At 40.3% G+C, this 12,370-nt stretch overlaps 1 protein-coding gene across 1 annotated transcript in view; it reads left to right on the top strand.

The window, feature by feature from the left end:
• PTPN14 (protein tyrosine phosphatase non-receptor type 14) overlaps positions 1-12,370 on the top strand; it is a 120,917-nt gene that overhangs the window by 99,630 nt on the left and 8,917 nt on the right. Inside the window, exons 15-19 of the mRNA XM_074817916.1 lie at positions 891-1,034; positions 2,052-2,270; positions 5,887-6,015; positions 6,946-7,180; positions 9,339-9,502. Coding sequence (XP_074674017.1) covers positions 891-1,034; positions 2,052-2,270; positions 5,887-6,015; positions 6,946-7,180; positions 9,339-9,502 — 891 coding nt within the window. The remainder of the gene's footprint in view (positions 1-890; positions 1,035-2,051; positions 2,271-5,886; positions 6,016-6,945; positions 7,181-9,338; positions 9,503-12,370) is intronic.

Consider the following 12,370-nt stretch of genomic DNA (forward strand, 5'->3'; position numbering starts at 1 on the left):
TTATGTCTGAGGCATTCAGGTTCAGTAGTGTTGTTTCTAGGAGCCAAGCTTGGCCTGTGTGGTGACCACAGCTGCCATATGCATGCTAAGAACTAGGCTTCCCTTGTGCTCATTTCTCCTTCCAAATCCAGCAGAAAGAACTGTTAAGGAAATGGAATAAAATATTCCTAATTTGTGTACTTCTGGAGATGGTCTGTCTTCTTGTTTTTTGATGTTTCAGCTCTCAGTGGCATAAGGAGGGCAGCAGGACAAATTTAAAATTCATACTCTGGTTCTCCATGTCACAGCATAATATGATGCATGAATACAATAAATGATATCCTTCCATGACTGCTGTTACGTTCAGTTTCTGGGATATGTGAGCTCAGATTTTAGTGCAAAATCTATCATGGGTGCTATCTGAATCGCTAGCTGAGTGCATCAGAAGACTTCTCATTTTAAGTATTAACCATCACAGAAGAGAAACAATGTGTTTTACTGTTTGTTGTAATAGATTGAAATTATTGCTTTTTAAAAGATGCCCCAGGTATCTTGGCTATGGTAGTGCTACTTTAACATAACAGGGTGATGCTTTGTGTGTCCTACATTCAGAATAATGTTTGCAGAAAAATGCTTGAGATTGTATTTGTGTGTCTTTTGGTGGCATGTAAACCGTATTATACACTGGGATTGCTTCTTTGAAATTAAAATTCTGTGCTCATGTAGGAGCAGGCCTTTGAGGAATAACAGGAAGAATAGAGGTTGTATTTGAATTTACGATGCTAATGGTGATCATCTGCATTCCTTGGCCAGAGAGTTGCAGATTTTGGAGATTAAAAAAACATTCCAGCATTTTACTGGCATTATAAATAATCACACAGAGATGAAAACGTGCCTTTTCTTGCCAAAAGAATCTAGAAAAGCAGAAGATGGCAGGCCTGGAGGCCCAGAAGAGGCCCTTGATGTTGGCAGCACTGAACGGACTCTCAGTTGCTAGGGTTCCGGTGCCGGAGGACAGCCAGGATGAAGTCGCCAAGGTGCCAATGGATGAGAGGGTAAGATGGAGGTTCATGAAATGTTGCTCGTTGCCTTTGTTCCCAGCAGCGTGAAGTTTCTAAAATATTAAAATTTGATTTAAAATGTGAAAAAATTTATCTTGAAAGTTTTCAGAGCCATTCATGGAAAAGGCCTTTACCATAGACTGGTATGTCTTTGGATGCTGGCAAAGAGTTAAATGTCTTGAATGTTTACTGAAGTCGGTGAAAATTGAGGTCGTTCAGTGTTTCACATGACCATACAATGTCATACAAGATCAAGCTGTAAATCTAATATTTTGTACATTTTTCACTCGATTAGGCAGTCTTTCTATGGTGATCATCCATAGATATCGTCTTGCATGTTCTGATACAACTACAGAGTTCAGTTAATGTCTCTAACAGGGTTAAAAAAAAATTGTTTGCCTCCTGATGTTTGCACATGTGGGTGTGTGCACGTATATAGAACTCTGGAAATTAAAAACAGTTGCTGCCATTAAGATTTGAGAGACATATTTGCAAAGAATCTTTCTGGATAGAAGTTTGCAGTCTTGTGTTGTCTGGTACGCAGACGACAGAACTTAACCTCTGCCTGTGTATGTGGGGTTGTGTTCAACCACAGAAATTACATACTTGCAAGTTAGGGAGTATTTTGACAATGTGGACCGCATCACACTTCTCTCACTATGGTGTTCTTCCTAAAAAGATACACTTAAAATATTTTTACAAGTATCTATTGTGGTGAAATCACATACAAATTCAGACTGAACCAGGATTGTATTTAGCATGGTTTTGCTTTTTATGGTATCAGTCTTAAAAAATGTGGAGGTGGAATGTAAAAATGTAAAATTTGCTTGTGGTTTCATTCAGTAGAAAGACTGTGTTGTGTTTCCTCAGATAACTGCAACTGAAAAAAAAAAAGCGAGTGAGAATGCTATGGCTGTATATTGAAATTCAAAGAACAGATGGAGGGGTCTAGTGGTATACGTTCTTCCAGGAAGAGTTAATAGATTGGTGTTCCTTCCTGTTAAATCTTAGTGCAAAATCTTGAAGAGGAAGCTGGAAGAGGGCATGGTGTTTACAGAATATGAGCAGATTCCAAAGAAAAAGGCAGACGGGATCTTCACCACTGCTGCCTTGCCTGAAAACACTGAGCGCAACCGTATCAGGGAGGTCGTTCCTTATGAGGAGAACCGAGTAGAGCTGGTGCCGACCAAAGAAAATAATACAGGCTACATCAATGCGTCACATATAAAGGTAAAAGCTTTCCTGAACTTTGCTTTGCAAATGAAGGTATGCTAAAGCTTTGTTTGCGTTTCTGAATGCACAGCAGCATTTTCTGTAACTCGAGCTTCGGAAAAGGTAACTCAGTCAGAATGCATTACTGTACCTGTGTGTCAGCATGGGCATCTTTAAAGTCCCCTATCAACTAACATGCGTGAGTTGATTTAATTGCTAGAGACTGGGAAGTAGTTTGAGGGGCATCCTTACTTTTTTATGCCCGCCTTTGCCAGCTGGTTGTGGAATACATCTGCTGGTTAATGTAGAAAGAGTTGGTCATGTTTCTTAAACCTCATGAAAATGTGTTAGATCAGCCCCAATACCTGCCATGTAATATGGTTGTCATGACCCTGTACCTGAAAGAATGAGCAGTCAGTATGTGTTCTGATTTATCAGTCCCAATTTTTTAAGTATGCCTTGATAAAGACAACACCTTGCTAATGAGATCCCTGTGTCTCTGATTAGATACTGCATTGAACTTCTCTGTGTCAAAATAAGGTTTTTTATCAAGAAACTTCAGATTTCTTGTTAATTCAATGTAGAAATAATTTAAGATATGATCTGACTGTTACTTACAAATGTGACTGGTTTTAACAGTGAACTGTACTGCAGTGGCTGCAGACACTTGGTTTTCTTCAAACTTCCAGTACTATTTGCAGAGTCCTTTGTTGGTTTTTGCTCTACCCTGAGAGAAGTAACTCCTCTCCCTCAGATGACAGATTCTCTTGTTGTCAGAGAGAGCTGTCTGCTTTTTCTCATTGTCAAAATCCAAATTCAAAAGAAGTGATTCAAAAATAATAAACAAAGTATCCTGATAAATTAATTTTTTCCTGGAGTAAAAGCCTTTTAAAAGTTTAAAGAGACTTGCTGGCCAACAGTGTTATATCCTGTTGATTCAAAACAATTTGTGAACCAGGATCCTGGCAGTTTATCCCTCTTCTACATGGCCTGGTAGGTAGCAGATACTGAGTTTTTGCATAATCAGATGTTGCTATGATGATGGATTTCTGAGCCCAGAATTTTTCATCTACTTTGTAGGAGGCCAAAAAAAAAGAGATTCATAACATAAATTATGCCCACAAAGCAGTACTAGCCAGAAAAAGAATTTTCCTTGGCTAGTTTTGAGTCCACATTTTACCTTGTGTGTCAGTGTTGGACACGCAGGCATCTCACGTTGATAGAGCACCCAGGAACACGCACAAATGTTTTAGCGCATGACATTGGTCCTTGCCAGTATTTTCCTCTCGCACTCGTAGTGGTGCATCAGAAGCCAAGCAGATGTGCTTTTGCTTAGAAGGTGAAATTGCATCTGCGAAATTTACCTCAGTAGCACAGTGTGTGTGTTTGCAGCCCAATATTCAATTTTTAATATCCTGCAGTTAGGGCATTAAAATGCAGTAAACATTCCAGGCATCCCATTCCCTCCAGACTATTTATGGTCCTTTCGTATCATGTGCCAGGAGGCTGGATATTTGGACCAGAAGTCAGTAGACAAAGAAAACTCCTATATCATCCTGATAAGGTCCATGCCTGAAGGATTCCAGCTCCCACTGCTCTGCTTGCAAGCCCCACAGTTTTACAGCATTTCTCTGCTTATTTACCATTGACCTTCACTGCTAAGATACAAAGATCGTTGTTTATACCAGAGAGAAAACGCATAATTAAAATTACAGATTAAGCAAAAAAGTTCTTAAGATCACCTCATCTGACTGCTTGGGTCAGGTCAGCATTAACTTAAAAAGCTCGGTAATACCATACCAGCACTCACGACTGCAGATGAGCGTGCAAGCGCAAGACCAGTCCGAGTCCAAGATGCTGGTTAGTGCTGTGCAGTTTATATTCATTCCCACCTAGTACAAAAACCTGAGGATTCTACCTGCTGATGCAGATTTTAAGTCTTGCAGGTTTTAACCATTATTCAAAGAGGAGAATGCTGCATAGTATGAAATAAGAAAATGAGCTGATGTACAGGGTTGAAAACAGTTTTCAATGCAGTGAAAAATTTGTTATCATATAAACGCTATGCTAGTTACAGGTGTAAAAACCCAAGCATCTCAGCTTCATGAACAGCTATTTGAATAATAAATAAATTGATTCTATTTCTGAAAATGTATTCAAAGACCTCTACCTCAAACATAGTATATGATTAAACCTGTCAGAGATATTGATTGCTTCTTGTAGCATTCTCCGCCAGCACCTTGATATTTATGGATGTGTCAGTATTTCTGTTGTAAATCATCTTCTCTGGTATTTACAACTTTGTTGTGAGAAGTGGCTCTGGGCTAAGACGTAGAATTAGGTCTTAGCCTGAGAAGGGTAAACATTTTAACTTTCCAAAATAATTAGTTCATCTGGCTTTCCCTTTTTGCTGGTAAGCATATTTTCAAACAATATCTAGTAGCTCTAAAGGTGGTTTGGCTTTTTACCTAAAATGTTGAAAAAATTTTTTTTTCTATAAACCTTTCCTGATGTATAGTAAATAATCTGTCATAAAATATTTGTTTTATAGACAAGAGTTTTGGTTTTTTAATGGCCTAAGTATGAATATCTGCCTCAATCAGGTAAATTGAGCAGTGTTTTACACTGCTTAAGTCCAAGGTAATGCTGAGTCTGTACAGGGCACTACATAATATATAGTGTGTAAATCTGTGTGTTAGTGCTCTAAAAATAATTTCATTTTGTGTTGTCATGCAAATACACAAATATTTCTATAAGATGTGGATGGTAATCCAGTTATCTATTGGGAAATAGATTTACATGACTACGGCTTTAGATAATTTTAAATTTCACATGGCATTCAAAAGCCATTTAATATGCTGGATTTACCTTATAGTAGTTTGCAGCTTCTGAACTGAAAAACCCAAGATGAGTGAGGAAAAGTAACTTGAAATGAAGCCTGTCTGGATTTTATCACTCGCTGGCAATGGGTCTATCTGAACTCTGTTATGTACAGCGTGTGGGCATAACTGCATCCTCTGGGAACAGCTTGGCTACATCTTCAACAGAGATCAGAGTAGTAAGAGCCTGTTTAAGAAATTTATTTTTTGCCTGAGTGGAAAATAATTGAGGGAGATCCTAAACAGCAGAAGCCTTTAGGTTTTGTTGTGCAAAATGTCATTTACATTCGGGCTTTCTACACTTACTGTGTGTTCATTTGCAGCAATGCAATGCCTTTTTAATGCACATAGACACTTCCTCTGGTGCTTAGTTTTTCTTTCATCATGGGTCTGCCATCAAGCCCAGGGAAGTCAGTCAGCTGCTTATTTGTACTTAAGCGCTATCAGAAACACGGCCTCAAGAAAAATTTTTTTTTCATCTGTATGATCCAGATGCAGTGGCAAGAAAATATAGATGACATTTTGGTCAAAGCTTTATGTTTATGGGCATCAAAAGACTTGGAAGCACCAAAGTTTGTGTTTTGTCAGATTTGTTCTTAGCAAAAGGGTGATTCTTGTTCAAAATTTTGAACAAGAATCATAAGAACAAAGAATTAAAGGTTTCGTTATGGTTCCTTTTGTTTAAAGGGCAGTTCTGGCACAGATGCTGCTGAGAAATTGTGCATTGACTTTTTTTTTTTTTTCTTTACTCCCAGGTTACTGTAGGTGGAGAGGAGTGGCACTACATTGCTACCCAAGGGCCTCTGCCACACACGTGCCATGACTTCTGGCAGATGGTGTGGGAACAGGGGGTGAATGTTATAGCCATGGTCACAGCTGAAGAGGTACGTAAAATCACAGAACACAGTTCTTTCTGATGTGAGCAAATCTGTTATCATCACTTCCCACTGCAGTAACCTGCTTTTTCTATCAGCAACCCTTTTTCCTCTTACTCTGTTTGAACATACCCATGTACTGCTATAATGTTATACTTTGTAACTTTCTGATACTCAGTTTGGCAAGTACTACAGTGAAACAAGCAGAACCCCCCTTCCCCCTGCCTCACTTCAGTTTGGCCAAACCAAACAAAGATGTTTCCATTGGAATGTGAGAGCACTGAGCTGCTCCTGGTTAAAATGACACAGACTTCCACCCCGTCTGAGACCAGTTCTGCACACCGTCACTCTTATCAGCTGAAAAGAGACCAGAAGCTGTTGTTTCCGTAGAAGTGTCCATGGTTTAAGAAAAAAAAAAAAAATCTTTTTATTCATATGCCAAACAAAACAGTTATTTCAATTGTAATCCAAGAACTATGTGCTATGTTATAAAAACTGGCACACATTGCTAACTAATGCTGCATTCAGCTTTATGCCTGGTTGCTTTTAGCAAACACAGGGAGTGCTGTAGTACATCAAGTCACTGTCCAGTTCTCAATGCTGTTCAACATCAGATACTTACAAGTTGCAGAAGAGAATCTCCTTCCATTTAAAGGAGAGGCTTTCCCAGGAAGAGAATATTTACCGAGGTGTTGTACGCAGTTGCTGGCTTTCACCACAAGACAGGAGTTAGTTCTTCAAGCATTTTACACTTAAGAAATATTATATGGCTGAGGGTTTTAAGTTTTTATGGCTATTTTCTTTACTTTGTGGGATGCTCCTTCCTCTTCCAGTATTTGAAATAAGAATATTTGCCCTATCTACAAAGTTTTATGCCCTCTGTTTGTAGAGAATTATAATTGCAGGAACTAATGACTTTTTTTTGTTGTTATTATTAAGGAGGGAGGAAGAAGTAAAAGTCATCGTTATTGGCCTAAACTGGGCTCTAAGCACAGCTCAGCCACTTACGGGAAGTTCAAGGTGACAACTAAGTTCCGCACAGACTCTGGCTGCTATGCTACTACTGGTCTGAAGGTCAAGCATCTTCTTTCTGGACAAGAGAGGACAGTGTGGCATTTGCAGTATACTGACTGGCCAGACCATGGGTGTCCAGAGGAAGTCCAAGGCTTTTTATGTAAGATTTCATTAACTTGCATGATAAAATACATGAAGGAAAAGGTTGCTTACATTGAATTCAGTTCACTACACCTAGTTACAGCTGGGATTGATATTAAATGGTTATTGCTGTTGCATACAAAGGCCTCAACTAGGTTGTACTTTGCTGTGTTTTGGAGAAAAAAAGTGGTATTCAAGAGGTAGAAGCTAAGGTGATTGAGGATTTTGGTCCAGAAAAACCTGACATAACAGGAGGAAAAATCAGAGGCAGCAGCAGTGCTAAAGACTCAAGGAATTTTAAATAATAGGATATCTCTGCTGGCTCATCTGTCAGTGTAAGTTATTGCCACTTCCCAGCTACCTAATGAGTGTAGGAGATATTAGGCTGCCCACAAATGTGATTAGAGAGGTCTGGGTGAGAGAGGTTCAGATGTTAGTGAAATATGGCACAACTCCTCCAGTTTCATAGGAGGCCCTTATTGCTGACAGCCAGCTAGGATTTAGTAGTCCAGAGGCACTGGATTTGTTGCAAAAGAGCAGAGGGCTCCATCACATATGCAACAAGTCTGAACTCACTGCCGCTCTTCTAACCACATGTACCCAGGCAGTGCTAAGGGCCTTCCCAATTAAATATGGTCCTGGTTCATGCATTCCAGAAAAAAACAGCCATTATATTCATCTGTAATGAGTTAATAAAGCTTCCTATTCTTACCAAGTAATAAACACTACCATATTAAGTAATAGGGATTCAACCATTATTTAACTAAAGCCATATCTCTGGCACTACAGTAGAGTGTGATGTAGAGATCTTTAAGTTACCACTGAAGGAGTCTGTATGTGGTGTCCTGATGCATTGGAGATGCCTGCCCTCTTAGTTTCTGAAAGCTTTGCAGCTGCAGCAGCATAGCTCTGTTGCAGCTAAGTTTTCTATCAACAACTTCAGCCTTGACACAGCTACTGTCCTTTAGTGATCCACTCTCCTTTGCATGGTGTAAGCTTGATGTAAATAACGCGTCATTCTTTTCCCACTTCTGCCACCAGGGCAGAAAATAAAAATGACATTTCAGCTTTGGCAAAGGAGTGCCATGGGATCTGTCTTTAAGGCAGAGCTATTGCCCAACTCCTAGTTTGTTTCATACTTTGTTTCTCCTTCCAATCCCTGTAGCTGTGGTTGGGCATGGCAGTAATTGGAACCTTATTGTCCCCATTTCCTCTGTCCCATTGTTTGCCACCACGTACAGTCCCATTTCACTGTGTGCATTAAAATGTAGTTTTTCTGATGTTGGTACGCCTCCAGCCACAGCCTGCCTGTGTCAGAAGGACTGCTCAGTCAGCAGTGCCATGACACGAAGAGTCAGGCTCAGCTGAGTTTGGCTCAGCTCTCACTTTCCACTCTGGGAAGCTAAGTGTCTAAGAGTTATGCATCTCGATACATCTTTCTGTATGAGATCCATCATCTTTTGTTATCTAGACTATGCTGGAACAATGTTTAGAGGTCAGTCGGAGTTGTAGTTTATGGTGTGTTTATCTAACCAGGTAAGCGTCCACTATGTAAGGTTCTCTGTGCGGTTTGACAGTAGAATACATTGAACAACACTAGGACAGCCACACAAGACAATTGTTCTTGAGTTATGCACTTCCTAGAAATGGCTTCAGGGAAAATACAGAGAGTGAGGTTCCAGAAGGGCTCGTAGCTGTTGAGAAACAAACCCTGAGCAGAGAGGTGAGTGAGCTTCTGTCTCCCTCTAGAAGGGAGAGGGAAACAGAGCAGATGGATGCTTGCTTCCCATCTGATATTGGCTTTGACAGGCAGTAGTTTCGATGGGACTTAGCTGTTGTTTTGATCCCAACCTGTTAATAGCAGGAATTGCTGTAAGTAATGTCTAGAATCATCTGCTGAGGGTACCTGGAGATTTGCAGAGGGGAAAACAGAATTTAATTTTTTTAAAGAACCATTTAATTTAAAGGAGCAGACTCCCAAGTAATAATTGACACCCAGCTGGTACCTGCTGGATTCAGTGCTGTTCACTGCACCCTGGCCAAAATGATTAGTATGTTGTAAAAAAAGTAAATTATTGCCACTTTGAGAAAGAATGACTTTTCCATATTCTTTTTTCCCCAGTTTTTACATTTAGACATACAGATGTTTGCAACCTTGCCTGCATTTTATCTTGCAGCTTACCTGGAGGAGATACAGTCCGTGCGTCGCCATACCAACAGCGTGTTGGACAGCAGCAACAACTGCAACCCTCCCATCGTGGTCCACTGCAGCGCGGGGGTGGGAAGGACCGGAGTGGTTATCCTAACAGAACTGATGATTGGATGCTTGGAGCATAATGAAGTAAGTCAGCTTCTTTCTCAAGACAAACCCTGAGCTTGCTTCTTGGCTAACTAGCTACATTTCTGAGGTTAAACTTAAAAGGCATGGAAGTGCTTGCTTTCTATTACCTTTGTGAGACAAGGGCCTTAAATGCAACAGGCAGAGATTTCCCATGACAGGCTACTTGCTGTAGTTTTCTGTTGAGTTGATAGTATGTGGTTTTTATTAGTATTAATACATTCAAAATTGGGGCTTTTTTCTCTCTTTTAAGAATTTAGTCTAATTTACACCTGTATGTAATTAACAGCCTAGAGAGACAGCATGTTTACAAGGACTACCTGAGAGAAGCTAGAGAATAATGTCAGCTTCCTCGCTCTTTTAATGGAAGTTTTATGCTCTCTAAATTCACTCCTTGCACTCCTTCCTCTCTCCTGTGTTGTCTCTAATTTCATCTGGAACAAAACTTAACTGTGTCTTAAGAAAAAGGTGTGTGTTATGTTGGGGAATAGGGCTTTAGGAACTGCAGCCAGTATTACAAGACTGGTAATACAGTCTGGAGTTAAGAATAAGAGAGCACCAGCACAGAAACCATGTGTAGCAACTTGCTTTTCATCTGTCCTGTGTCGCTGGGTAACTGTCCAGGAAGAACATCACATCATGAATAACAATGTGCCACACAGTTCCAACATGACGGCTATTGAAACTGGGGATTTCTGTTGCCAAAGAAACTGCTCAAAGACCAAAACCTCTTGTAGAGATAAGAATGCAGCAAGAGTGACAAATAGACATATATCATCTGCCCCTCCCATTAATCATCCACTGTATGAGTTGCTTGAAATTCAGGGAAGACTGGATGTACACACCTGAAATGCTCACCTACTTTCTGTTACCATAGAGGAGTTATAGATTGGAGCCTTTCTGTGCAAGGCACTATGCAAAGTGCAGCCTTCTGGTTGATTCAAAAATGTGAGTCCTAAAGCAGGCAAGTACCAGTGCACTTTTCTCTTCATCACTATTCTTTAAGAAGTTGATGCAACAAGTAATTTTTTTGTTCCCTACTCTGTTATCCCCCTCCAGCAGCTCGTCATTCTGTAGTTACAAGGTGGGCTCAGTTCAGCTGAGATGAACCTCCTCCAACTCTGGTTGGGCCTCAGTAGAGGTGAAGCTGTCCTGTAGATCTGTGACAACTTACACTTTTTTCCTTTCCTTTTTGTTTGGGGGTGGTGTAGGTGGGGGAGGAAAGGGAAGGAGGAGCTGGCTGGGACAGAAGGGACCCACAGGTATGTGCTTTAGGGATGTGCCAACTGCTGTTCAGTAACTGCTCCTGTGTGGGGCAACAGCTCTGACTCTTGACCCTGCTTGACCTCTTTCCTTATGCACTGGCATCTGGAAGTGTCTGCTTCTGTTGTTCGCACAGCAGCCGTGAAATTTCTGCACACCAGAGGAAATCTGAATAGTTACAAGAGCCATACCTGAATTGCTTGTGAGCATCAGTGTAGCTGTGTTTGTTTTATAGTAACCTCTGTATGCTAATGGTGTGCTGGGAGCAAACGCTAACAGGTGTGCAACACATTCTGGCCACCTCAGTTTGTCTGCGGTTTACAGAAGTCACCTATTTGGCAAAGAGTAGCTGAGTAGCAAGTGAAGATAAAGGCAGTACCTCAACATCTGAGCATGGGGGTGAGCCTTGACATTCAGAAGGATTCTCATCAACCTCACTAGGAGCTGATGGTAGTGCTAAATAATATGGAATTTCTCTGATGTCCCTTAATTAAAGCATTCTTTTGTCTTGATTAATGGTGAAAATCATCATTAATATTAAAGACAGTTTTCCTTAAGGGCTTCATTGCTCTAGATTGTACTAAGTTAATATTTCTGGTTTGTTAAAACCTCATTAAAAAAAAGAATTAAAAATCTTAACAGTGTGTTTTCAGTTTGTGACAGATACTGTATTCTGCACAGAGAGGGTTCCTTTTCGTGCATCAGTTTTACTGGTTTATTTTGAAGTAGGATTAATTGTTTGGGTTTTTTTCTGAAATAAAATGACTTATTACTTAAAATGCAAATTGGTTGATTTTCTCAGAAGTGTCCTAGTACGTAGATGTATTAATGTTAAAATGTTAGCAGTGAACAAAAAACAAGGGGAGGGAGGTTGAAAATTCAGATACAAACCATCTTGGAAAGTCTGCAGCAATGCTGGAACCAAAACCAGCACTCTTGAGTCTGAGGTTTCAGGTTTAGGTAAAAAGCCATGTTTAATTAACTTCTATACAGCTTCAGTCACTGTGGCTTCTGGGCAATTGCTGGTTGAGTTTAAAGCTGTGTATCTCATTGCAGGGATACAGTTTCAGTAACTTGTTCTAAAGTAATATGTCACATCATTACATCCTTACTGCTGTAGACATGTAGAACAAGTAAGTAATTGAGATCCTGCTCTACCAACTTCTAGTTCAGACTTGGCACTGGGACATTAACTCATGATTGCAGCTGCAGTGTACTTTCATAGGGGAGACCTTTTAGTTTGGGAGTCAGAAATTAGTAGTGGTTTTGTTTGTTCGTTTTGCAAATGCTACCTTAGCAAAGCATTCCGTGTCTTTTTTTGACATGTATGTTGTGGTGAAGGGTGAGTTTGAAGATTCTGCTTACCTGGAGTAAAATGCTAAGTTGACTACAAATAGCAAGGCCGAATAGGCAGGCTGGGTTTTTCTTTCATTTCTGAGATAAGTCAAGGCCTAATCCATTCTGAGGAGGTGCACAGATCACTGTGTGCCGGGTAAAAATCAATGAGCTGTCAAGCACTGAACTGCTGAGAGAGGAACATGGTGTGCAGGTCAAAGCTGGCCTGCATTTTTGTTGCAGTTGCTCAGGTGAGATCAGGTTCTGCATGAC

Source organism: Strix aluco, chromosome 3 (genome assembly GCF_031877795.1).
Source record: "Strix aluco isolate bStrAlu1 chromosome 3, bStrAlu1.hap1, whole genome shotgun sequence".
Lineage (NCBI taxonomy): Eukaryota > Metazoa > Chordata > Aves > Strigiformes > Strigidae > Strix > Strix aluco.